Below are 26659 nucleotides of genomic sequence, written 5' to 3' on the forward strand. Positions count from 1 at the left end.
ATTTAGATTGGATGTTAGGAACAAGTTCTTTCCTATGAGGGTGTTGGAACACTGGCACAGGTTTCCCAGGGAGGTGGTTGAGGCTCCTTCCCTGGACATATTCCAGGTGAGGCTTGAGGAGGCCCTGGGCAGCCTGATCTAGTTGGGGGTGTCCCTGCTGTCTGCTGGGATGTTGGACTGGATGGGTTCTGGAGGTCCCTTCCGGCCCAGACCATTCTATGGTTCTATGATTCTAACTTCAGTGATTTTAGAGTTCTAAATTAAATTAAAATCTCATGAGCAAAGAAGGTTCCTAGAATAATAATTAAAGAGAAAGCTAAACCCCAAGGAGGATGGCTTTGCTGTGTTTGGGGTAATGCAGGATTTTAGGCATAATTTCAGTTTTAAAACTAGCTATGGTTGTGGAAGATTAGCTTTATTACAAGCTGAGAGACAGTTGCAAAACTTAATAATTCTCTCTGAATCTGCCTGAAAATAAGACTACAAAACTGACCAAACAGCCTCTAATGCAGAACTGTGTCTAGAAGACTTCTGGAGATGGGAGGCTGACCATGAGCCAGCAATGTGCTCTTGTGGCCAAGAAGGCCAATGGCATCCTGGGGTGGATTAGAAGGGCTGTGGTGAGTAGGTTGAGAGAGGTTCTCCTGCCCCTCTACGCTGCCCTGGTGAGGCCACAACTGGATGGACCTCAGGGAACTGCTTGATAGAGTCCAGCACAAAGCCACAAAGATGATGAGGGGAGTGGAAGAGCTTCCTTAGGAGAAGAGCCTGAGGGAGCTGAGGGCTCTGTAGCTGAGAGAGGAAGAGCCTGAGAGGTGTCCTCCTTCATGATGATAAAGATGTGCAGGGTGAGTGCTCAGAGGCTGGAGCCAGGCTCTGCTGGGTGATGCCCAATGCCAGCACAAGGGGCAGTGATGGAAGCTGAGGCAGAGGAAGTTCCATGGAAACAGGAGGAAAATTTTTTTTCCCTGTGAGGGTGACAGAGCCCTGGAAGAGGCTGCCCAGGGGGGTTGTGGAGTCTCCCTCTCTGGAGAGATTCAAGCCCTGCCTGGATGTGTTCCTGTGTGACCTGCTCTAGGTGACCCTGCTCTGGCAGGGGGTTGGACTGGATGAGCTTTCAAGGTCCCTTCTAGCCCCTGGCATTCTGTGATTCTGTATATAAGCATAGGATTATCATCTAGAAGTGTTACTGTCCCTGCATAAGCATAAGTGAGATCATTTCAAACAAGTCTCAAACACTGGGGGTGTTCTGGGAGAATCTGCAGGAATGTGCTGCCTGCTGCAGTACATTGATGGGAAATAACAGCCCATTATGCTTGTCCATGTGAAGGTCAGATTGAATTAGGGAATGTGTTCAAGCAGCCTTGCAAGCAGACCCAAGCTCACCCTGCTCGTCCATGAGGCAAATCCAATCTTGTAATTTGAACCTGCAAAAGGATTTAGATGTGTGTTTGATGGATTCATTGCCTCTACCTTCAGCTCTTTAAAAGAAAGCTGCAGAGTTTATGATGATTGTTTCCATGGTCAGCAGAGAGTTAGAGGCATCCTTTGAAGGTGATTCATAGAATCATAGAATCAATAAGGTTGGAAAAGACCTCAAAGATCATCAAGTCCAACCTGTCACCCAAGATCTCATGACTACTAAATCATGGCACCAAGTGCCACGTCCAATTCCCTCTTGAACACCTCCAGGGATGGTGACTCCACCACCTTCCTGGGCAGCACATTCCAATGGGCAACAACTCTCTCGGAAGAACTTTCTCCTCACCTCGAGCCTAAACCTCCCCTGGCACAGCTTGAGACTGTGTCCTCTTGTTCTGGTGCTGGTTGCCTGGGAGAAGAGACCAAGCCCCTCCTGGCTACAACCTCCCTTCAGCCTGCCAGTACCTGAAGGGGGCTACAGGAAGGATGGAGAGAGACTGCTTGCAAAGGCCTGCAGGGACAGGACCAGGGGCAATGGCTTCAAACTAGAGCAGAGCAGATTTAGATTGGATGTTAGGAACAAGTTCTTTCCTATGAGGGTGGTGGAAGACTGGCACAGGTTTCCCAGGGGAGGTGGTTGAGGCTCCTTCCCTGCAGATGTCCAAGGTGAGGCTGGAGGAGGCCCTGGGCAGCCTGATCTAGTTGGGGATGTCCCTGCTGACTGCAGGGAGGTTGGGCTGGATGAGCTTTGGAGGTCCCTTCTGACCAAATGGGTTCTACAAGGCTATTTGCTTGGTCCTACATTTGGGTCACAACAACCCCATACAATGCTGCAAACTTGAGGAAAAGTGAATGAGAAGTTGCCCACTGGCAAAGGACCAGGCAGTATTTGCTGGACAGCTGGCTATATATGAGCCAGCAGTGTGTCCAGAGGGACAAGAAAGGCCAACAGCATCCTGGCTTGCATCAGAAATAGTGTGGCCGGCAGGGGTAGGGAAGTGACCATGTTCCTGTGCTCAGCAGTGGTGAGGCCAGTGAGCATCGATCTGTTCTCCCAAGCAACAGATGATAGGACAAGAGGAAACAGTCTCGACTTGAGCCAGGGGAGGTTCAGATTGGATATTAGGGGAGGAAATGGATATTAGGAAATAATTTCTTCCCAGAAAGGGTTTTTAAGCACTGGAACGGGCTGCTCAGGGAAGTGGAGTCACCATCCCTGCAGGTATTTGAATACCAGAGCTAACAATGTGGTGCTTAGGGGCAAACCACCCCTTAGGATTCAAACCACTACTGGTGGTGACCTAGCAGCGGCTGTGTTAGCTGCTGGGCTCTATGATACTGAAAAGCCTCTTCAAGCCCAAAGGATTTTTTGATTCTATGATTTTACGACTCGGTTATTCCAACAATTTGCTTCAGAAGACGTTAGCTCTGTTTCCTCTGCCCGCACGGCAAGGCTTCAGCTCCACAGCTCATCCGGCGGCACTCGCCTGTGCTCGGCGGGGCTGAGCTGGCCAGCGGCTCCGGGATGAGCAGCGGCACCGAGCTGGGCAGCGGCACCGGCATGGGCGGCGGCACCGAGATTCGTACCGGCAACCGGATGGGCAGCGGCACCGAGATTCGTACCGGCAACCGGATGGGCAGCGGCACCGAGATTCGTACCGGCAACCGGATGGGCAGCGGCACCGAGCTGGGCAGCGGCGCCGGGATGGGCAGCGGCACCGCAGCTCTCCCTCCAACAAAAACGCTGAGGGGGACGCCTGGTGTAAAGCGATGCTCATAGCACCTCCGGCTGCTCCTTCCTGCACCGGCGCCGCTGCGGATCTCGCTCTTTGCTGGCCCCGAAGAGCAGGCGCGGGCAGGTGCGTGCAGCAGTCCTTCAGCACATCTCCACATGTCTTACAGTGAACGGACAGCTTTGGGCTCCCCAGTTCAGGAGGGACAGGGATCTCCTGGAAAGAGTCCAACAGAGGGCTACAAGGATGCTGAAAGGACTGGAGAACTGCCTGGTGAGGAGAGGCTGAGAGCCCTGGGGCTGTTTAGTCTGGAGAGGAGAAGGCTGAGAGGGGATTTAATAAATGTCTATCAATAGCTGAGGGCTGGGGGTCAAGAGGCAAGGCACAGGTTCTGCTCACTTGCACCCTGGGATAGGACAAGGGGCAATGGATAGAAACACCAGCACAGGAGGTTCCACCTCAACATGAGGAGGAATTTCTTCACTGGGAGGATCACAGAGCCCTGGAACAGGCTGCCCAGAGAGGTTGTGGAGTCTCCTTCTGTTTCCTACTGTCCAGTCTAAAGCTACCCAGTTTCAGCTTGAGGCCATTCCCTCTTGTTCTATCACTAATAACCTGTGAGAAGAGACCAGCAGCAGCCTCTCTACAAGGTCCTTCCAGGTAATTGTAGACAGCAATGAGATCTCCCCTCAGCCTCCTCTGTTTCACACTAACCATCCCCAGCTCCTTCAGTCTCTCTGCATCAGATTTATTCTCCAGGCCCTTCACAACTTCCTTGCCCTCCTCTGCCTTGGCTCCAGCACCTCCACATCTCTCTTATATTGAAGTGCCCAAAACTGGACATGATGCTCCAGGTATGGCCTCACCAGAGCTGAGTCCCAGGGGTCAATCCCCTCCCTGCTCCTGCTAGTCACAGCATTTCTGATCCCAGCCAGGATGCCACTGGCATTCTTGGCCACCTGGGCACTCTGCTGGCTCATATTCAGCTGCTAGTCCATTAGAAATCCTTAGAGATATCTAATCCAACCTACCTGCCACAGGCAGGGATGCCTCTCAACTAGCCCAGGTTACTCAAGGCCCCATCCATCCTGCCTCAAACATCTCCAGGGAAGGCGCGTCCACAACCTCTGGACAATCCCTACCAGAGTCTTGTCACCCTTGAAGTGAAGAATTTCTTTGTAATTTTTCCCTGTGAGGGTGACAGAGCCCCGGAACAAGCTGCCTAGGGGGGCTGCAGAGTCTCCCTCTCTGGAGATATTCGAGACCTACTCCAGGTGACCCTGCTCTGGTAGGGGGGGGTGGACTGGATGAACTTTTTGGACATGCTCCAGCACGTGTGCCTGAGCTAACTGCTGATGCCATTTCATCCTCAGCTCATCAGTCTGCTTCTCATGTGGGCCCCATTCAATCCAACAACAGAGATGACAAATTCCTGTAGGTGATAGGGATTTCTTGTTTTCTCTTCCTCATTCAGTGCCCTGAGTTGCTGCAGCAGCTATCATGTGTAACAAGCAAACCTGTTCATCTTCCTTTGCATGGCTTGTCAAAGTGTATGGTGACTGCTAGAAAGAGACCTCTTCCAGTGCTTGGCAAAGGCAGAGCATAAGTTGTTACACATTGCTATTCCAGCATTTGGTATTTGTCAGAAGCCTTGCTGCAATCATCCTAGAGCTCCAGCTGCCATCCAGAGGGTCTGGTTTGGCAAGGGAACCTTCTCTAGACAGCAAGAAGGGTCTGGAAATATCTACCTGAGTCACTAAGCAAAGAGCTGTGGTGCAGTCAGACCTCTCTGTTACTGCTGCTCATACTCACTCCAAGGACACAGCTGAGTCAACGGCCAGTCCTGACACAAGGGCTCCAGTTTGCAGACCAGTGTCTAGGCAAAAATTCACCTTCTGCAGCAGCCCAGTGGCTGCAAAGTTCTTGCTTCAGGACATCAGCACAGGCTGGTGAGGAGGCTTTTCTGGGCTGTGAGTCCCACACCTGCTCCATGCAATAGGATGTGTGCCGCCTTTGTGACACAAATACATCTGTTATCACACAAGGGACACAGGTGGAATCCTGGGTGAGCAGACTGCTGCCATTTTGAGAGGCTCAATAGGAGCTGTCAGTGTGCAATTACAGCCCAGAAAGCCAACCAGAGCCTGGGCTGCAGCAAGAGAAGCATAGCCAGCAGGGCGAGAGAGGTGATTGTCTCCCTCTGCTCTGCTCTGGTGTGACCCCACCTGGAGCTCTGTGTCCAGTTCTGGAGCCTCTATTGCCAGAAGGATCTGGAGGTTCTGGAAGGTGTCCAGAGAAGGGCCACGAGGATGAGCAGAGGGCTGGAGCTGCTCTGCTATGGAGACAGACTGAGAGAGTTGGGGCTGTTCAGTCTGGAGAAGAAAAGGCTTCCAGGAGACCTAATTGTGGCCTTCCAGTATCTGAAGGGGGCTCCAAGAAAGCTGGGGAGGGACTTTTGAGGGTGTCAGGGAGTGATAGGACTGGGGGAAATGGAGTAAAACTAGAAATGGGGAGATTGAGATTGGATGTTAGGAAGAAGTTGTTCCCCATGAGGGTGGTGAGAGACTGGCACAGGTTGCCCAGGGAGGTGGTGGAAGCCTCATGCCTGGAGGTTTTTTGCAGCCAGGCTGGATGTGGCTGTGAGCAACCTGCTGTAGTGTGAGGTGTCCCTGGCCATGGCAGGGGGGTTGGAACTGGATGATCCTTGAGGCCCTTTCCAGCCCTGATAATTCTGTGATTCTATACATGAGCATACACAAGTGGCCTTGTCACAGGGCTGGATGTGCTCCCATTGCACAGCACCAGCCCTTTAACTATTTACTAGTTGTGCTCCCAGCCACATTAAAGGCTTGAAAGACTTCAGAGAAGGAGACTCCACAACCTCTCTGGGCTACCTGCTCCAGTGCTCTGTGATCCTTACAGTGAAGAAGTTCCTCCTCAGGCTGAGGTGGAACCTTCTGTGCTGGAGTTTCTATCCATTGCCCCTTGTCCTATCCCAGGATGCAAGTGAACAGAGCCTGTGCCCTCCCTCTTGACACTCAGCTATTGATAGACATTTATTAAATCCCTTCTCAGTCTTCTCTTCTCCAGACAAACAGCCCCAGGGCTCTCATCCTCTCCTCACCAGGCAGTTCTCCAGTCCCTTCAGCATCCTCATAGCCCTCTGTTGGACTCTCTCCAGCAGATCCCTGTCCCTCCTGAACTGGGGAGCCCAGAGCCAGATGCAGTATTCCAGGTGAGGTCTCAGCAGGGCAGAGTAGAGGGGGAGGAGAACCTCCCTGGATCTGCTGGACACACTCCTCTGAATGCACCCCAGGACCCCATTGGCCTTCTTAGCCCCCAGGGCACATTGCTGTCCCATGCAGACCTTGTTGTCCACCAGTACTCCCAGGTCCTTCTCCACAGAACCTCTTCCAACCTGTCCTGATGAAGTTTATTCTTTCTGCCCAGGTGCACGAGGACACAGTCTCAAGCTGAGCCAGAGGAAGTTTAGGCTGGTGCCATGGTTTAGTTGATCAGATGGTGTTGGGTGATAGGTTGGACTCGATGATCTCGAAGGTCTTTTGCAACCTGGTTAATTTTTATCTTCTCTTCTCTTCTCTTCTCTTCTCTTCTCTTCTCTTCTCTTCTCTTCTCTTCTCTTCTCTTCTCTTCTCTTCTCTTCTCTTCTCTTCTCTTCTCTTCTCTTCTCTTCTCTTCTCTTCTCTTCTCTCTTCTCTTCTCTTCTCTTCTCTTCTCTTCTCTTCTCTTCTCTTCTCTTCTCTTCTCTTCTCTTCTCTTCTCTTCTCTTCTCTTTTCTCTTCTCTTCTCTTCTCTTCTCTTCTCTTCTCTTCTCGTTTCGTCTCGTCTCGTCTCGTCTCGTCTCTTCTCTTATTCTATTCTATTCTATTCTATTCTATTCTATTCTATTCTATTCTATTCTATTCTATTCTATTCTATTCTATTCTATTCTATGGGACTCCACTGGTTACAGATCTCCAACTGGACTTGGCAAGTGAAGACACCATGTGCCAATCCAGATTAAAAGATTTAAGTAAGACCTGTTCCCCATCAAGTTCTTCTTCTTCTTGGCAGAGCTTTTCCTAAGGCATGTTGTGAATGTCCCTTATTGGCAGCTTTCTGTAAAGCCAGACGCAACTCTTGGCCTTGGGGCGGGGGGATCCCTAACCCTCCCCTCCATAGCTCTGGAGTCTGATTCTCAATTCTATTTAAACACCTAATCCCACTGGAGAATCTGAGCCCTGGTCTCTCACAGGATTTTGAAAAGTGCTTAACTCCTATAGATTTCAGTGCTTTAAATAGCACAGCTGGCCTAGGGTTTAAAGACACAGCTTTGGAAGGCTGTCTCTTAGAGAAACAGAAATTTTCTTTAATTATTACTTTTTTTTCTTTAGTTTAGTTTAGTTTAGTTTAGTTTAGTTAGAAAATCCGCCCCACAAGTGCAGAACTTTGGAAGTAAAAAAAAACCCATAAAGAGGTTAAAAAATCAGACCTCAGCCTGCACTTCCTAATTTTGGGGAGTTTGTTTTTATTCATACTTGAAAGACTTTTGCCATGACCAGAGTGACTACCAGGCCTAAAGGAGATTTCCCTTTCCAAACACTCCCCAGTGACAGCTCTGTACCATAATGACGCTTTATCCCATGGCAGTGACAAAATAAATTGCTCTTTCCAGCACACAGAGAGCGCTTTAGCAAAAGAGCAATCCCACTGGAAAAAGGATTGTCCAGCTTTCAGAGGATCACAGGATGTTAGGGGTTGGAAGGGACCTCCAGAGATCATCAAGTCCAACCCCTCTGCCAGATCAGGACCAGATAATCCAGCACAGGTCACACAGGAATGCATCCAGATGGGGTTTGAAAGGCTCCAGAGAAGGAGACTCCACAACCTCTCTGGGCAGCCTGTTCCAGGGCTCTGTGACCCTCCCAGTGAAGAAGTTCCATCTTGTGTTGAGGTGGAACCTCCTGTGCTGGAGTTTCTATCCATTACTCCTTGCCCTATCCCAGGGTGCAAGTGAGCAGAGCCTGTGCCCTTCCTCTTGAGCCCCAGCCCCCAGATATTGATAGACATTTATTAAATCCCCTCTCAGTCTTCTCCTCTCCAGACTAAACAGCCCCAGGGCTCTCAGCCTCTCCTCACCAGGCAGTTCTCCAGTCCCTTCATCATGCTCATAGCCCTCCCTTGGACTCTCTTTCCTATACCAAATAAAGCTTCTACAGCAGACAGCAGCCTCCTCTGGAGAAGCCAGGGGGGAGTGAAACCTCATGCAAGTTTTGGAGCATAGGAAGTTCCATGGAAACAGGAGGAAAAATTTTATTCCCTGTGAGGGTGACAGAACTCTAGAAGAGGCTGCCCAGGGGGGGTTGTGGAGTCTCCCTCTCTGGAGATATTCAAGACCTGCCTGGATGTGTTCCTGTGTGATCTGCTCTAGGTGCTCCTGCTCTGGCAGGGGAGTTGGACTGGATGAGCTTTTGAGGTCCCTTCCAGCCCCTGGCATTCTGTGATTAAGTGTAGGGTGTCCCTGGAAGGTAGCAATTCTGTTACGTACAGTACTCTTACATCTGGGTACTGTTTAATTAATTTAGAAGTAATACTGCCTACGCCTAGGGAGATAATCTCCAAGTCAAAATATTTCATTTCCATCAGACTTTATGCCTTGAGGTTTTAGGCTTACTTGGTGCATTATACTTCCTGCTGAGTCACCATTTTGCTTATAACTTCCAGTTTTCAGTCTATAGCAATTTGGCTGGGATGTGTCAATACGGACTGGGGGAGGAGGTGAGAGAAAGCAGCCCTGAGGAAAAGGACTTGGGGGTGCTGGTGGATGAGAAGCTGGACAGGAGCAGGCAGTGTGAGCTTGCAGCACAGAAGGCAAATCACAGCCTGGGCTGCATCCAAAGCAGCATTGCCAGCAGAGCCAGAGAGGTGATTCTGCCACTTTGCTCTGCTTTGCTGAGACGTCACCTGGAGTGCTGTGTGCAGGTCTGGAGCCCTCAATACAGGAAGGACATGGAGCTGATGGAGAGGGTCCAGAGGAGGGCCATGAGAATGATCAGGAGGTTGGAGCAGCTCTGCTATGAGGACAGGCTGAGGGAGCTGGGGGTGTTCAGCCTGCAGAAGAGGAGGCTCCAGGGAGACCTAATAGCAGCCTTTGAGTACCTGAAGGGGGTTACAGGAAGGCTGCAGAGGGACTGTTTGCAAAGGCCTGCAGGGACAGGACCAGGGGCAATGGCTTCACACAAGAGCAGAGCAGATTTAGACTGGATGTTAGGAACAAGTTCTCTGGGTGTCCCTTCCAGCCTCTAATGTACTGTGAAACTGTGATTTGTCAAGAGCCTTTCTTCCTGGACTCAGAGCAGGAGTTGTAGATGTTATTCACAACTTCTGATCAATCAACCTTCAAGTTCAGAACCGAGCAAAGCTCTTCAGGTGGCTGAAAAATGCAGCCCCTCACTCTTGCATAGCTAAAGTCTGCTCTGAACCTCTAGATTCGCTAGCGAAGCTTTCCAAAACAACTGCCTGCAGCAAATGCAGAACAAAGCTCTTGTGAAAAGGCTTTGTCAGAGGCACTGTGGACATCTACATCTGACACACCAGGATTACACATAATAAAAATTAATTGGGGGGTTGAAGCAAAGGAAAAATTGGGGGGATTAAGCAAAGGATGACCAGTCTCCAAACAAAGCAGTCCTGTGTCATCTTACATACACAATCTGGCAATACTGGCACACAGTTTTCCTTCCTTCCCCTACATCATGAAGCAGGACCTCCTTGCCTTTGTTTTTAAGACCTTGAACTTGCTCAGATTTGGGCATAAAAAGTGTGCCTGTGCATAGTAAGCATCTCCTCTGGTTCAGGTGGATGCAAACCAAAACCTGGCTGCACTTTACTGTAAGATCTTACTCACACTTACTTCTCTTCAATGAGTATTGACTTTGAAAAGTGTATGCCTTCAGCATATGTTCAGCAACGTTTCCTCACTGACTGTATTCTGCTTTTAACTACACAGGTGGGAATTTTTTAAAGTTATTATTTTCTATAATATCAGAGTCTGGAGCAAGAGCTCTTCATATGCTTCATTTGCAGCATTTGCTACCTAGCTTGGCACTCAGTAAGAGCTGACTGCCATTCAAGACCATCCCCCAAAAAGAGTCACTGTGCTGCATCCTGGCCTGGATCAGGAATAGTGTGGCCATCAGGAGCAGGGAGGTCATTCTGCCCTGGACTCAGCACTGGTTAGGCCAAAACTTGAGTCCTGTGTCCAGTTCTGGGCCCCTCAATTTAAGAAGGACATTGAGACTCTTGAATGTGTCCAGAGAAGGGCAACAAGGCTGGGGAGGGGTCTGGAGCACAGCCCTGTGAGGAGAGGCTGAGGGAGCTGGGGTGGCTTAGTCTGAAGAAGAGGAGGCTCAGGGGAGACCTTATTGCTGTCTACAGCTACCTGAATGGAGGTTGTAGCCAGGAGGGGGTTGGTCTCTTCTCTCACGTACTCAGCACCAGAATGAGAAGACACAGTCTCAAGCTGTGCCAGGGGAAGTTTAGGCTGGAGGTGAGGAGAAAGTTCTTCCCAGAAAGAGTAATTTGCCATTGGAATGTGCTGCCCAGGGAGGTGGTGGAGTCACCATCACTGGAGGTGTTCAAAAAAGGACTGGATGTGGCACTTGGAGCCATGGTTTAGTTGTCAGGAGGTATTAGGTAATAGATTGGACTTGATGATGTCTGATGTCTTTTCCAACCTTATTGATTCTATGATTCTAACCAAAGGTTGAGACAGCTGCATCCTCCCAGTGCCTGAAATGCACATTTTTCATTTTTCATAGGGTGAAAATTTCTCCCATGTTTATCTCCTGGTTGAATTACAACAATGACAGATCTTTGGGATATGCAGCTTGTTATTTCTAAACTCCCCCAGATGTAAGGCAGTGAAAGCTTCTTTCAGAAAGCTTCTCCTGAAATTGGACTTCTCAAGCAGTCCAATTGGACAGTCTGGAGAAGAGAAAGCTTCGAGGTGACCTAATTGTGGCCTTCCAGTGTCTGAAGGGGGCCTACAAGAAGGCTGGGGAGGGACTTCTCAGGAGATCAGGTAGTGATAGGACTAGGGGGAATGGAATGAAACTGGAGGTGGGGAGATTCAGGCTGGATGTGAGGAGGAAGTTCTTCGGCATGAGAGTGGTGAAGCCCTGGAATGGGTTGTCCAGGGAGGTGGTTGAGGCCCCATCCCTGGAGGTGTTTAAGCCCAGGCTGGATCAGGCTGTGGCCAGCCTGATCTAGTGTGGGGTGTCCCTGGCCATGGCAGGGTGGTTGGAACTAGATGATCCTTGTGGTCTCTTCCAACCCTGACTGATACTATGATGATACTATGATACTAAGTGATCTGCTCTGAGGGGTGTCCTAGCCATATTTACATGCTGCAACCCATGTCCCAGACTCCCTCTTTTTGTGGGAGATCAAGACTATGAAGGGGAAAAAAGAAGTAAATTACATCTTTTGGTGCACAGGCTTGCTCTAACACCTGCTTCTGGAAATCACAGCCAAATAAAGCACAAACACATCACTGTAGTTGATATTCTATAGTGAGCAGAGCATGGTCCCTGGCTCTCAAGAACCCTGCAAGCTGTGTGAGCCACAGTATGCATTAGAATTGAAATAAAAGCCAATTTGCCACAGGACTTCCCATTGAAACAGGCAAACAAACAAACAAAACCACACACATACACAAAAAGTCCCAAACAACCAAAAAACCCAAACACAACTCATCACAATTGTTTATTTCTTTTTCATGTGTGTGTGTGTGCAGCAAATCTCCCAAGGATTGCTGAACCTGAAAGGATCAATCTGGGAGCAGTCTGCCACATGAGCTGGAAAGCAGAGCAGGCTGTGAGAGCTCTGGGCAAGGCTTCAGGGCTGGTATTGCAAGCTCATAGCATCACAGAATATTAGAGGTTGGAAGGGACTTCTGGAGATCATCCAGTCCACCTCCCCCTGCCAGAGCAGGAGCACCCAGGGTACTCCACACAGGAATGTATCCAGGTGGGTTTGGAATGTGTCCAGAGAAGGAGACTCCACAACCTCTCTGGGCAGCCTGCTCCAAGGCTCTGTCATCATCACTCTAAAGAAGTTTCTCCTCATGCTGAGCTGAAACCTTCTCTGGTCAAGTTTGTCTCCATTGTTCCTTGGCTTATTGCTGTGCACCACCCAAAAGAGCTTGGCCCCCTCCACTTGACCCCCAGCCCTCAGCTATTGATAGACATTGATCAGATCCTCTCTCAGCCTTCTCTTCTCCAGACTAAACAGCCCCAGGGCTCTCAGTCTCTCTTCATAGGGGAGATGCTCAAGTCCCCTAAGCATCCTCCTGGCTCTCCCCTGGACTCTCTCCAGCAGGTCTCTGTCTCTCTTGAACTGGGGAGCGCAGAACTGGACACAGGATTGCAACTGTGGTCTCAGCAGGGCAGAGCAGAGGGGGAGAAGAACCTCCCTAGACCTCAATCTGTATTTCTGATATCACTTTGCAAACTTAACTGTACATCTTCCAGCATGATTCCCTTCCCATTTCTAGAACATAATTTCCCAAAGCCAGGACAGTTAGGTCTCTGTCTCATTTGAACTGGGGAGCCCAGAACTGGACACAGGATTGCAGCTGTGGTCTCAGCAGGGCAGAGCGGAGCAGGAGCAGAGGCTCCCCAGCCCTGCTGGCTACACTTTTCTTGCTTCACTCCAGGGCCCCATTGGCTCTTGGCCACAAGGGCACATTGCTGTCCCATGCAGAACTTGCTGCCCACCAGCACTCCAAGGTCTTTCTCTGTGGAGCTGCTCTCCAGCAGGGCAGCCTCTAACCTGTCCTGGAACCTGCTGTTATTCTTCCCCAGATGCAGGAGCCTGCACTTGTCCTTACTGAGCTCCATGAGGTTTGCCTGCAGCCAGCTCTCAGCCTGTCCAGATCTGGTTGGATGGCAGCACAGCCTGGCAGGTTTCAGCCATCCCCCAATTTTGTATCATCAGCAGCTTGCTGAGGGTACTCTCAATACCCTCAGCCACGCTATTGATAAAGTTATTGAACATAACTGGACTCAGTACTGATCCCTGGGGAACACCACTGACCACAGACCTACAAGTTGACTCTGCCACTTCTCTCTGCAGTTAAGCCTCAGTAACAGCTAGGGTAGTGAGAACTAGAGCTGTGCCCCTGCCCTTGTTTACCCTCAGCAGCAGTGGGCCCCTCCTTTTGAAAGTAAAAGAAGGGTTTCAGATACCAGAGGATTTGGAGCAGAGGTTCTGGATATTTTAATGCTGTTCAGGCTTCACTCACCATGAATATCACTTTACAGCTTGGCACACAAGCAGTCCATTTCTAGGGCATGAGAAAACGAAATGTATTATAACTGTATTCAAGGCCTTCTGGCCCAAATCTGTTTCTGGTGCAACTCCAGGGGTTTTCCAGTGGTGTTGCAGCAAGAATAAACTCGTGGTCTTGCTGTACTTTGCAATACACTATTTCTGATTAAAAGATGAAGATAAACCTTCATTTCCATACCTGTGAGATCCAAAACCTTATTCATGTGCATGAAGGAGTAGGAAAAGAGAAAAACAAAAAAGGAGTACACAAGGGAAGTGATCTGATCCAAGTGCCTGGGAAGGGAAACTTGGAGAAGAAAAAGCAGTAATAAAAATAAGGCTATCAAATTTATAAATTGGAATGTGAGGAAACTATGTGAATCATAGAATCACAGAGCTGTCAGGGCTGGAAGGGACCTCAAGGATCAACCAGTTCCAAGCCCCCTGCCAGGGGCAGGGACACCTCACATCACATCAGGTTGCTCACAGCCACATCCAGCCTGCCCTGAAAAACCTCCAGGCATGAGGCTTCCACCACTTCCCTGGGTAACCTGTGCCAGTCTCTCACCACCCTCATGGGGAACAACTTCTTCCTAACATCCAATCTGAATCTACCCATTTCTAGTTTTGCTCCATTCCCCCCACTCCTATCACTCCCTGACACCCTCAAAAGTCCCTCCCCAGCTTTCTTGGAGCCCCCTTCAGATACTGGAAGGCCACAATTAGGTCTCCTGGAAGCCTACTCTTCTCCAGACTGAACAGCCCCAACTCTCTCAGTCTGTCTCCATAGCAGAGCAGCTCCAGCCCTCTGATCATCCTCATGGCCCTTCTCTGGACACTTTCCAGAACCTCCAGATCCTTCTGGCAATAGAGGCTCCAGAACTGGACACAGAGCTCCAGGTGGGGTCACACCAGAGCAGAGCAGAGGGAGACAATCACCTCTCTCGCCCTGCTGGCTATGCTTCTCTTGCTGCAGCCCAGGCTCTGGTTGGCTTTCTGGGCTGCAAGTGCACACTGACAGCTCCTATTGAGCCTCTCAAAATGGCAGCAGTCTGCTCACCCAGGATTCCACCTGTGTCTCTTGTGTGATAACAGTTGTATTTGTGTCACAAAGGAGGCACACATCCTATTGCATGGAGCAGGTGTGGGACTCCCAGCCCAGAAAAGCCTCCTCACCAGCCTGTGCTGATGTCCTGAAGCAAGAACTTTGCAGCCACTGGGCTGCTGCAGAAGGTGAATTTTTGCCTAGACACTGGTCTGCAAACTGGAGCCTTTGTGTCAGGACTGGCCATTGACCCTGAGACCCTAAGAAGTCCCTTCCCAGCTTTCTTGTAAACCCTTCAGATACTGGAAAGACACAATAAGGTCCTTGTGGATGCTTATAATCTAATCCATTACTAATAGCATTAACCCTATAAACTAGTCAATGTAATTGACAATTATGTCTCCAATAGTGCTTGCTATGCTCTGCATAAAGGCTAATTGCTCTTCTTTTCTTGTCCACAATGCAGTTGCTAAAACAAGGTGTTAGAGCAAGCCTATGCACCAAAAGATGTAATTTACTACTTCTTCCCTTCATGGTCTTGATCTCCCACAAAAAGAGAGAGCTGGGGACATGGGTTGCAGTGTGTAGATACGGTCAGCACTGGTTAGGCCACACCTTGAGTCCTGTGCCCAGTTCTGGGCCCCCCAGCACAGGAAAGATGTTGAGATGCTGGAAGGTGTCCAGAGAAGGACAACGAGGCTGGAGCACAGCCCTGTGAGGAGAGGCTAAAGGAGCTGGGGTTGCTTAGCCTGGAGAAGAGGAGGCTCAGGGGAAACCTTCATGTTCTCTACAACTACCTGAAGGGAGGTTGTAGCCAGGTGGGGGTTGGTCTCTTCTCCCAGGCAACCAGCACCAGAACAAGAGGACACAGTCTCAAGCTGTGCCAGAGGAGGTTTAGCCTGGATGTTAGGGAGTTCTTCCCAGTAAGAGAGACTGGCCATTGGAATGTGCTGCACTGTCCCTGGAGGTGTTTAAAGAGAGACGGAATGAGGTGCTTGGTGCCATGGTTTAGTTGATTAGATGGTGTTGGGTGATAGGTTGGACTCGATGATCTTGAAGGTCCTTTCCAGCCCCTAATATTCTGTGATTCTGGGATTCTATACACCTGAGAAAAAAGAGGCCTGAAGGACGCCTAGCTGCAAATTTGAGAACCAGCTTTAATGAAATTTAGGAGTCATAGGACCAGAATGGCAGACTTTGACATGTGCACACTCAGGAGAGAAGGGAGTTCAGTCCTCTGCTCCTAGTAACAGTTTAATACTACCCAACAAAGAGAGAAGACTACCAGAGCACAGGCATCCATCTCCCAGACACCTGACTGTCTCTACTCCAGGGGTTTTAATGTTTTTAATCTAGCTTTTCAAGTCACTGAGATAATTCAGTTCAATCTAAGAAACAATAGTTTTAGTTTATCTTTCTTTTGGTAAAGGCGTTTGCCACAGATCTACACAAGACTGAAATTCGAGGGAAGGGATTTCAGATACATGCTATGGATGCACTTTTAGCACAGCCAGCAGAGATATTTGCTCCTCTGTTTTTCAAAGCATTCAGGCAGCAAGATGCAGAATTGCACCCATGGGTACATGCTCCAAAAGAGCAGTTGTGGAAACAAATACTTCTCAAAACAGAAACCCCATTTGTCGTTCTACTTCTGCTCTGCTGAGACCTCACCTGGAGTGCTGTGTGCAGGTCTGGAGCCCTCAACACAGGAAGGACATGGACCTGAAGGAGAGGGTCCAGAGCAGGACCATGAAAATCGTCAGGGGGTTGGAGCAGCTCTGCTATGAGGACAGGATGAGGGAGCTGGGGGTGTTCAGCCTGGAGAAGAGGAGGCTCTGGGGAGACCTAATAGCAGCCTGCCAGTACCTGAAAGGGGCTATAGGAAGGATGCAGAGAGACTGTTTGCAAAGGCCTGCAGGGACAGGACCAGGGACAATGGCTTCAAACTAGAGCAGAGCAGATTTAGATTGGATGTCGGAAACAAGCTCTTCATTATGAGGGTGGTGGAAGACTGAAACAGGTTTCCCAAGGAGGTGGTTGAGGCTCCTTCCCTGGAGATCTTCAGGGTGAGTCTGGAGGAGGCCCTGGGCAGCCTGATCTAGTTGGGGCTGTCCCTGCTGACTGCAGGGAGGTTGGACTGGATGAGTTTTGGAGGTCCCTTCCCTTCCAGCCCAGCCCATTCTATGATTCTATGATTATTGAGAGCATCACAGAATGGACAGGAAGGGAAACCAAACTACTGTTTTTTCTTGTTGGTCAAACAAAGAAGCTCAGAGCACCCTCCATGTACAGCTTCTTCAAATATGGAAATGAGAGGAGCAGAATGAGATTTCATCAAGTTCAAATGCTTCAAACAATTTTGAAAATGACCTTTTTTACTGGAGTAATGATGCCTTTGCTGACAAGCTCTTTGCACTGAGATACACACAGGTGTGGCTGAAGTTAGAGTCATTGTTTGCTTGTCATTAATTAAGTAGCTCTTCATTAATTTAATAAATTGTCTCGAATCAAACCACCAAAAGGAGTGGAAACTTGGATTCAAATCTGATTTAATCCACAGTGTGGCTTCCTGTAATGTAGTATAAGCCTTGAGTTTTATATTGCAGCCAGAACTTCATTGGGTTCCTGAGTCCCTGCTATGTGACTGAATCCCACTGCAAGCAGTAGGATTTGACACTTAAAAATACAAACCAAACCAAAACAAATCAAGACAAACCAAACCAAAACAAATCAAGACAAACCAAAGCAAACCAAAACTAAACAAACCAAAACTAAACTAAACCAGACCAAACCAAACCAAACTAAACCAAACTAAACCAAACCAAAACTAAACTAAACCAAACCAAACCTAAACAAACCAAAACTAAATGAAACTAAACCAACCACAACTAAACTAACCCAAACTAAACCAAACCAAACCTAAACTAAACAAACCAAACCTAAACTAAACCAAACCAAAACTAAATGAAACTAAACTAAACCAAACCTAAACTAAACAAACCAAACCAAACCAAAACCAAACTGAAACCAAACCAAACCCAGAAGTAAATCTTTCAGGTCTTCTTTATAGGATTTAATTTGTGCTTAGGACACATGTTATAAAGATTTTTAAAGCAGAATATAAAATCAGAAGCATACATTCTTAGAAACAAAGAGAAAACCCACACATTTATTCCTCTACTGCTACTCCCAGTTTGAAGGCCACTCAGAGAGCATGAGATTCAGATGCACTTGATTAAAAGCAAACACTTGGCCACCATTCTGATTTCTCAGGGAGTTTGCTGACCCCCATACTTCATAGAACCATAGAATTCTCTAGGCTGGAAGACACCATGCCCACCAGCACCTTATTCAAGCTGAGCAATGCCTTTGGCACCACAGCTACCAATATATTCCATCAGATTGCAAGGCAGTTCCTCAATGTTACCAGTACTGAAAATTACACCAGGTTCCAGGACTGGATGGTGCTCATCAGCTGGTCTGGTGAGCAGAAAGCAGAAGACCTTTGAAAAAGTACCTGTATTTTTTTGATGCACCTGGGGTGCAGCAAGAAAAGTGTGGCCAGCAGGGCTAGGGAGGTTCTTCTCCCCCTCTGCTCTGCCCTGCTCAGACCACACCTGCAAATCTGTGTTCAGCTCTGCGCTCTCCAGTTCAAGAGAGACAGAGACCTGCTGCAGAGTCCAAGAGAGACTATGAGGATGCTTAGGGGACTTGAGCATCTCCCCTGGGAAGAGAGACTGAGAGCCCTAGAGCTGTTTAGTCTGGAGAAGAGAAGGCTGAGAGGGGATGTGATCAATGTCAATCAATATCTGAGGGGTGGGGGTCAAGGAGAGGGGGCCAAGCTCTTTTGGGTGGTGCACAGGAATAAGCCAAGGAACACTGGAGACAAACTTGAACATAGAAGGTTTCACCTCAGCATGAGGAGAAACCTCTTTCCATTGAGGGTGACAGAGCCCTTCTCTGGACACATTCAAAACCCACCTGCCCTGGGTGCTCCTGCTCTGGCAGGGGGGTTAGACTGGATGATCTCAGGAGGTCCCTTCCAACCTCTGATGTGCTGTGATACTGAAGTCCCTGAGCATCCAGGATGCATAATCTTCTGGAGGAAGAAAAGTGGGGCACTTGCTGAATGAAGAGGAAATGTATCATGCTGTGTTTGAGACTCCCTTGGTCCAGCCCTTGTCTGGTGGATGGGTGCATCTCTTGAGCTGAATGGAGCAATCTGTATGATGTAGTGAGGGCAAAGAAGGCCACCAGCAAAGCCTAAGCTAATACTCAACAGGAAACTCAAATACAGCACAAGAAAAACATCTCTGCTACCTCTTTTTTTCACTTACTCTACTAAGCCAGTTGGCTACAGGAGGACCCTGGCCCTGAGCTCCCAGGGCAGCATGTGGACAGATGCACCACTCACCCCTTCTGTATTTGGGGGTGAATTCTTCTGTCCCTTGAACAGGGTCAAATTATCTAGCAGGATCCCAGCCTAGTCTCCAGCTGACCAAGCTCATTAGGTATTTAGCTGCCAGGAAGGCAGTTGTGGCCAGCTGCAAGGTTGATACACAAGTCAGTACCTGCCAAAGGTCAGCAGTCATCAGCTGGCCAGCTGTGGGTTCTCCTATGGGACCCCAAGAACTAGCTGAGAGGAGTAAGGAGAAGTGATGAGCGAGTCAAGGGCTCCACAGAGGAAGATGAGGGGAGGGAAGGGGTCTAGAGTGGGAAAAATCAGTTGTCTGCTGTGGTTAAGTCTGGCTGGTCCTGACAAGCAGGCTGAGCTGGGAAGGCAAAGATACTGAAATTCCCCCCCAGATGCAGCCATGAATTTGGCGTGTGCCTGGGCATATTTTGATGAGCAGTGTCAGTTCAGACTCCTTCATTCTCCAAAAATTAATGACTAAAGGCTTATCAGTTTTAATTAAGCTTTAGCACAGGAGAAGACCGAGGTTGACCTTTTTCCTACAGGGAAAACAAGTGGTTTTCCACACCGGCAGCTTAGAAATACAAACACAGAGCAAGCAGATGCTGTATTTAAGAGACATATGCCAGGTTCTTTGGTTAGTTTTGTAGTGTGCAGTGGGCCCTTTGATCTGAGATGAAAATATGCATTTCACTGAAGATCTCTGCTTGGTTTCTCAACAAAAGAAAAGAGATAGAGGAAGTTCTTCACAAGCACACACACACACACAAAGCACAGCTACCTCCCTCAGTCAGAATCTAAGCCAACAAAACTTAATTTGGGGGAAAGGAGAGGGGAGGAAGGGAGGGAGTTAATTGCACAGAATTATGCCTTTCATTGCAGTGAGTAACAGAAAACTTGCAGCTTCTGTGTTTAATTGTGACACCATGAGGTATCCCTCCACCTGCCTGCCTGCCCACAAGATCCCTGCATGACATTACAAGAGCCTACAGCGCTCAGCCACAGGTAGTAGGAGTTGAGAGAGGTGGAGCTCAGGTTTTCTAGACCATCATCTCACGTATCTGTGGGCACGGCCTTCCTTAAATGGATGTGATTTGCATCCTGTGTCTTTTCAGTCACACTTCTTACTGAATATGCAAAATCTGACCCTAACGGTGTGCCTCCCAAAACAACAGCCGGTTGCATCTTATTCTTCCCAACCCATGAGCTAAAAGTGCTAACTTCCACTTCTTCTGAGGACTGCAGCACATTTCAGCTCCCAGGAGCTTTGCTTACAGATGCCCTCTAATTAACTTTAGTTTACTTCCTCGGCATGCACAGAAAAACACTTAGACTGTAATATGGTCTAGTAGGACCGAGGTGGCTGCAGACAAACATGCCACAGATGGGACGCTTCTTCCCACTCTCTGAAAAGCCACTTCTCAGAGGTATTGACCTTTTTGCAACTCTTAAAATGTCTGCCAGCCAAAGAGAGGTGTACATTACCAACATGTGATTTGCTGGTGTTGCTCTGCATACTTTGCAGGCGATCCCTTGCCAAGGTCAGCACAGAGCGGCAGAGCGAAATGCTGGAAGTTCTCCTGCTTAGCTCATTTTAAACCACCATGTGAAAACATCAGCACTCTGTTAGAGCCTGGCCATAAGCAGCATCCCTGGGAAGATAGGGTTTTTTTCACTGGAGAGGAGTGAGTGCTGCAGCAAGGTGTGAGAAATCATGAATTAAAAAAAGTGATATTGAGTAGATTCAGACTGGATGTTACGAAGAAGTTTTTCACCATGAGGATGGTGAGACACTGACACAGGTTACCCAAGGAGATGGTAGAAGCCCCATCCCTGGGGGTTTTTAAGGCCAGACTTGGATATGGCTCTGAGCAACCTGATCTAGCATGAGGGGTCCCTGTCCCGTGACAGGGGGGTTGGAACTGGATGATCCTTGAGGTCCCTTCCAACCCTAAATATTCTATGATTCTATATTCCACAATCTTGCATGGGGATTTTTATGAACAGAAAGGCTCAGGAAGTGGTTACCTGCTGCCAAGGAAGTGTGTCTGTGAGTTAAGACACCTGCATACTCCTGAAGCAAGAGTATGGCAAGAGTATGACCAGAGTAGGCAAATACCTAATTTGTACCTCTGTATATCCAGGGTTTTCAAGCCACCTGAACTCCTCAGTGATTACTTGGGACCTACCTATACATACAGACTATCCAGGAAACTCCTTGTCAGGAATTATACTGTGGGAAAGAAAAAAACTTGCCTCAGAGTTACACAGCAAGGGCAGAAAGGCATTTTGAGGGAAGTGGCTGCACAGGAATGGGCCAGCTGCCTCCTGCCCAGACAGAGGAGCAGCTAGGGAAGGTAGGTGCCACCTCAATATCCCTGCAGCCCTTCATGGGGCATGTGGCCCCTCAGGGTGCTACGAGGATAGGGCCATGCCTAGAGTAGGTTTCCTTCATCCACAATTCATAGATGCTGCCAAAGAGCAATCAGGTGGTAACTTTTGGTGACATGATGAAGCTAGGCTGGGTTCAAGCGAACATTTTATCAGAGGTGAAATACCACTTCCAGGTCCCTTGGCCACCCAGTGCTAACAACATAAACACAAGTGACAGATACATCCTTATTCCATGCCAGTGAGGTGCATATCCCTGTCCAGTCAGAGTGCTTAACATAGGGCACATTTCTGGATACACTGGAGGACCCTATCTCTGTCTTTTTTATTTAGGGGAGGAGGAGGATGGAAAAGTTTTGGATTACAACTAAAGCAGTGCAAAGACCTGGAGACTTATCATGGTGGAAAGACTTCGATTTAGCACCTGGAAAACAAACCTTGTTACCTCTGAAACTCCCAAAGGCTTGACCCAGCTATTTCTAGACCCATGCCAATAAGAGTAATGAATTTTCACCCTGGCTGGTGGGACCAAAGTCCTTAGGAGCAAATAGATGTACATTGCTTAATGAATATTGTGAAAGGCTCCTCCTGGATTGTGAAAGAGAGACTTGTGGCTTGTTCTTACTAACTTTACTTAGTTTGTTTTGCCAGAGCATTGAGAGTGACAGAGTAAAATTCCCCAGCAGGATATCAGAACTAGATCATGCAGTTTGTTGTGGGGTTTTTGCTTGGGTTTTTGCTTTTATTTTTTCTTTATGCTTTTTTTGGTCGTTGTTTGTTTAGGGTTTGAGGTGGGGTTTTTGTTTGTTTGTTTGGGGTTTTGTTTGTTTGTCTGTCTTGTCTGTTTTGTTTTGTTTTGTTAATGTGGGTGGGTTAAACCATCACACTACAACAGTTTTGTTTTGGTTTTTACAGAGGAGTCACCATGCAAATTTAGGACCAAATCCTAGAATACATCTTCTGTCTTCATCCTCAGGGAAAATAAACAAGGGCTTTCCTGGGGTGAAAGGCAGGGATGGGCAAGAAAGATTACAACAAAATATTTCACTCTTGCAGAAAATAAAGTAAACCATTCCCAAAGCAGGAGAGGAATGGACCCTCCACGTCTTTGCTCCTTCATGAGTCCTGGTGATGGGAGAAAAAAGCTCCCAGACCCCAGCCCAGCAAGACGCTCCCAAGACGGCCGTGAGGAGGCAGGTCCCCACGCAGGCAGGAGTCAGCAGTGCCCTCGCCTGGGCTGCGGCTGAGCACGGCCTCTGGCGGACAGCCGGCAGCAGGGCCGCGCTGCCCTCCACAATACCAGGGAATGCCCTTAAAGAAGCAGCAGGCCAGACAGCTCTCTCAAGGCACGCTTTATTTGCAGCGGGGTGTCAGGGGAGCGCTCGTCCCGAGCCCCAGGGTCTGTCTGCCCTGGGCCGGGGCGGCGGGGCCCGGGCCGAGGCCAGATGGGGCGCTTTGACCCCAGCCCCGGGGGGAAGTGGCGGGACAAGAGGCGCCGGGGCCGCCCCTCTCGCCCCGAGGAGCGTTTACAGGGTGCGGCTGAGCGAGGAAGGCGGCCCCGGCGGGAGCGGAGCGGCCGCGGAGGCGGTGGCAGGCGTGAGGCGCTGGCCCCTTCTGGCACTTCATAGCGCCTGGTAGGTCCGTCGGGGAGGCGGCGTCCCGGGCGTACCCGGCCCCGAGTCGATGCTGGCGCTAGGCGAGAGGGAGTCGGCGTCGCGCCGGGACAAACCCGGCTCCTCCGCTGGAGAGAGGCGGTCCACGATGCTCGAGAGGCAGTCCAGGCTGGACAGGGCGCTGCTCTGCTCGGTGGCATACCCTGCGGCCGAGGAGGGGACGGACCGGGGCGAGGACGGCACCGCGTTACAGCGGGGCCCAGCGCTGCATCCCCCGAGTGCCCAGGAGAGCAGGGCGGCCCCCTCGGACCCCGCCTCCATCCCCCCGCCCTGGGCTGCTGGTGGACCGGGCTTACCGTGGGCTATGTCGGAGCAGTAAACGGCGTCGAAGCTGCTGCCTCTCGCCGACCAGACGGGGCTGCCGCAGTCGGCCTGCAAGACAGCGAGGGTCGAGTGTGTAGGCACGGCCATTCCCATCTCGGGCCCGGTGGAACTTTCTCCCCAGAGGGAAAGGGCCTTAAAACCCATCAAGGAGGGAGCTGCAACGCTGCGGGCAGACTGCTCTGCCGGGCTGGCGCTGCGCAGCACCTTCGCCATCTCCCCTTCTCTCCCCTTCTCTCTCCTGCTCCATACCTAACGCCTCCGCTGCACCGCACTAAGCTGAGGGGAGTGGGAAGGTGAGTCCCCGGGGGCCGGGGTGCTTGCTGGGTACCCTCTGGCAGCGTTACCGCTCCCCCATGCGTTCCCGGAAAGCCCATGTATTAGATCTGGGAAGGGGCCTGGTTTGAAGCAAACCGGTCACCTTTCCCTGATGTCCGGTTGTTTCCGGCCCGTCCCACACCCATGGCACCGGTCCCACGACGTCGGGATGGACCTTCCCGCGGGCCTTCCTGGAGTCCCCACAACCCCATTGCTCCTGCCCCTCTCTTACCATCCCATCCGAGCAGCTAGAAGTGGGGCTGGTCGGTTCGGAACAGCTCTGTCCTGGCAGGTGATAGTAGTTTTCTACCTGTTCCCTCAAGAGTTCCTGGAGGCTCTCGATGTATCTGATGGCGTTTCTCAGGATCTCTACTTTGGGAAGTCTTTGGTTGGGGTTGGCAGTGGTGCATCTCTTCAGGGTCTCAAAAGCCTGGTTCACTTTCTTCAGCCTCCTCCTCTCCCTCATGGTGGCCGCCTTTCGCCGGTCCATTGTGGTAGATTTTCTCTTGCAGGCTTTGCAAGCCCACATGAGGCAGTGGCCGGCCTGGTGGTGGCCTGTGGGAGCTCGGACATGCTCCTCTTCCTCGGAGCAGGCGGGCTCGGGGGGCTCGGGGGCCCCGAAAGGAGTCAGATCCCTGGGCTCAAAATCCTCCGGGAACTCGCCCTCCGGGGAGGAGAGGCAGGAGCTGTCATAGAAGAGCTCGGACGGAGAGAACTGGCAGCTGTCCATCAGCTCCATCTCTGTAGCGGAGGCGTCAGTGCAGCCACCGGCTCTCGGCGAGGCGCTCCGCAGCTCTCTGGGGCAATTTCCCCAGTAATTAGCGATCTGAGATGAAGTGTCCTTTGGCTGATGCAGGGGGCCCTTATATACACATGTAAAGGGAGGCTGGTCCGCAGCGGCCAGTCTTTATTAGCATATCCCACCACATCCCCTGCCGGGGGCTGTCTGGGCAAACCCCTTCCAGTCCCCAGGAGACAATTTGCTCCGCACCGCTCCTTCAGAGAGCCTTGAGTCGGGCAATTCTCTTATGAACGACCTCCCCAGAACTGACTGTGGTATCTCCTAAGTTTAAAGCAAATCTGGGAATTTGCAATTTTGGTAGGAAAAGAGAAGGAGAGGCAGCGAATACGCATGGCCCGCTGACATTCCCTACGGAGTCGTTCCTTGTCCCTCTCTCCCCATCTCCCATCACAGGCTGCAGCGGGAAGGACGCCAGCTCTCCCTATGGGAGAGTTACCCTAAGGGTTCCCCCACAGCATCCACAGCGTCTGCTTGGGTAGCTTTATTCCCCGTGGCCCATGGTCCAGGTCTAGTTTCAAACGATTTATTCCTGTTTGCAGACCTAATATTTGTTAATTTATCTTGAGTCCTGCAACTAAAGCTATCTCACTAACCTTTTAAATTTACAAACCGGGGGCCAAAACAGCACAGCTATGTGTGGCAAGGAGTGCGGAGACCCAGATTTTAGTGCTGTTGGATCACGTCGATGGGAAAGGCAGCCACAAAAGAAAAATGTGTCTGTGTTGCTCCCACACAAATCCCCTTCCCACTCTTTGTCCTGTTCGTGTGACCCGGTCTTGCTAGAGACACAACAGTCGAGCACTGCTTTGGGCTTGCTAATTTTCTGCTTTCAGGCAAACTTGTACCGTTACAGATGCGTCCCAGCTGCCAGTGCAACAAACCCCTCCTGGAAGTGTAAAATTTCTAACCCCACAATCCCTAAGTAACTTTACACAAGCCGGGGACAAAAGCTTTGCAGAGCTCCAGCCGCAGCAGTAGCTGAGTGGAGCGGTGCAAGGGTCATTAGAGTGGTAATGAAGCCATTTAACAGGCATTTGATAAGGCGCAGGAATCCTTTTGTTTCATCCAGGTGGCTTTTGTAGTTGAAGAAAACATTACGACAAGGCGAAGGAAACTTTCCCTACCTGGGAATAAAATTATGTGACCTGGGTTAATTCGGGCGGAGAGCAAGTGACCTATCCGCCGCTCAAATGCAATGGAGCCGGTCTGTGTGCCCAGGAAAAAAGCTTCTTCACTTCAGGAAGAGGTAACGCGGAGGGCACGGCTATTCGGTTGTCTCAAGGAGCCGCTCTTCAAGTGAACAAGGCGGCTTCACAACCTCAAAAAGGGGATTTCCACTCTCAGGCTAAAACTTTTCTTGAGGAAAAAAACAAAAAAACAACCCTCCGTGCACACACTCTTCGTCCTACGAGCGGGGGCATAATTGTCTAAAAGGCTGGAGAAGGCTACATCTGCACTGCTTCGGTTTATTTGGGGCTATAAACGGGGGGAGCCCTCTTTGAAATGAATACTGTAGAAAAGCAGAGAGTTGATAAAGGAGTAAAGTTACAGAAAGGGGAAAGCTCAGAATTTCAAGCTTTCTGCCGCTCCGAGGTGCAGGTTGCTGTTTAGTTGGGCCACATCTGAAAGAGGGCAATCCTCTATTGTTTTCCCAAGAAACCGTCAGTCAGAAAGGGTTCTGCCTGGCGGTAACTTGAACTCTTCACTGACTTGTGGCATGCGCACACACACACACACACACACTTACTTTTATTTAACACGTTCGCATTGGCTAAAATAGACCTGTTTACAGATTTATGCTTTGTGCACAAATAAACTTGATCTTTAAAGTGCAGCTCCGATCACCTTTCAGGAATTTCTCTCCAAGCAAATGTGGATCTCCCGGTGCAGAATGCCAAGCCCTTTGGTCCCTCTCTCCTGGCGTGCTGAGCTTTAGCTCCCAGCTTTAACTCTTAATCCATCAGGGCTGGGGTTGTTAAGAAACGTGCCTTTCCCCCGAAGTCTTTGAGGAGCTAGGGAAATTTGTTTCCTTTTTCTTTGAATATTTTGGGGGAAGGAGAAGAAAGAATGGAAGAGCCTGTCACTCAGGAAGTTAAAACAAAAAAAATCTGTAATTAGTATCCCTTAGAAGCTCTCGGCCCCTCTAGCAAAGTGATCTCTAACCAAATTTGCAAAAGTGCAGTAAGCGAGTGGAACTAAAGAAAGGGA

The 26659-nt window shown here is 49.7% G+C and overlaps 1 protein-coding gene across 1 annotated transcript; it reads right to left on the reverse strand.

The window, feature by feature from the left end:
• Positions 1–22682: 22682 nt before the first annotated feature.
• On the reverse strand, positions 22683–24500 carry MYF5 (myogenic factor 5). The gene is made up of 3 exons (XM_068168120.1): positions 23882–24500; positions 23307–23382; positions 22683–23153 (listed from the first exon to the last, which is right to left on the reverse strand). The coding sequence occupies exons 1-3, from the start codon at positions 24386–24388 to the stop codon at positions 22960–22962; spliced, it is 777 nt and encodes a 258-aa protein (XP_068024221.1). The 5' UTR covers positions 24389–24500; the 3' UTR covers positions 22683–22959.
• Between the last annotated feature and the right edge of the window lie 2159 nt (positions 24501–26659).

The sequence above is a fragment of the Melanerpes formicivorus genome, unplaced genomic scaffold (genome assembly GCF_026170545.1).
Source record: "Melanerpes formicivorus ecotype bairdi unplaced genomic scaffold, bMelFor1.0.p_v2 SCAF_132, whole genome shotgun sequence".
Taxonomy (NCBI): Eukaryota; Metazoa; Chordata; class Aves; order Piciformes; family Picidae; genus Melanerpes; species Melanerpes formicivorus.

Excerpts from the sequence above, each read along its gene's own strand:
- MYF5 (XM_068168120.1), bottom strand. The coding sequence starts at position 24,388 with ATGGAGCTGATGGACAGCTGCCAGTTCTCTCCGTCCGAGCTCTTCTAT. Across the intron at positions 23,383-23,881 it reads CTAGCTGCTCGGATGGGATG|GCCGACTGCGGCAGCCCCGT; the intron begins GTAAGAGAGGGG and ends GCTGTCTTGCAG. Across the intron at positions 23,154-23,306 it reads CTGCTCCGACATAGCCCACG|GGTATGCCACCGAGCAGAGC; the intron begins GTAAGCCCGGTC and ends CCTCGGCCGCAG.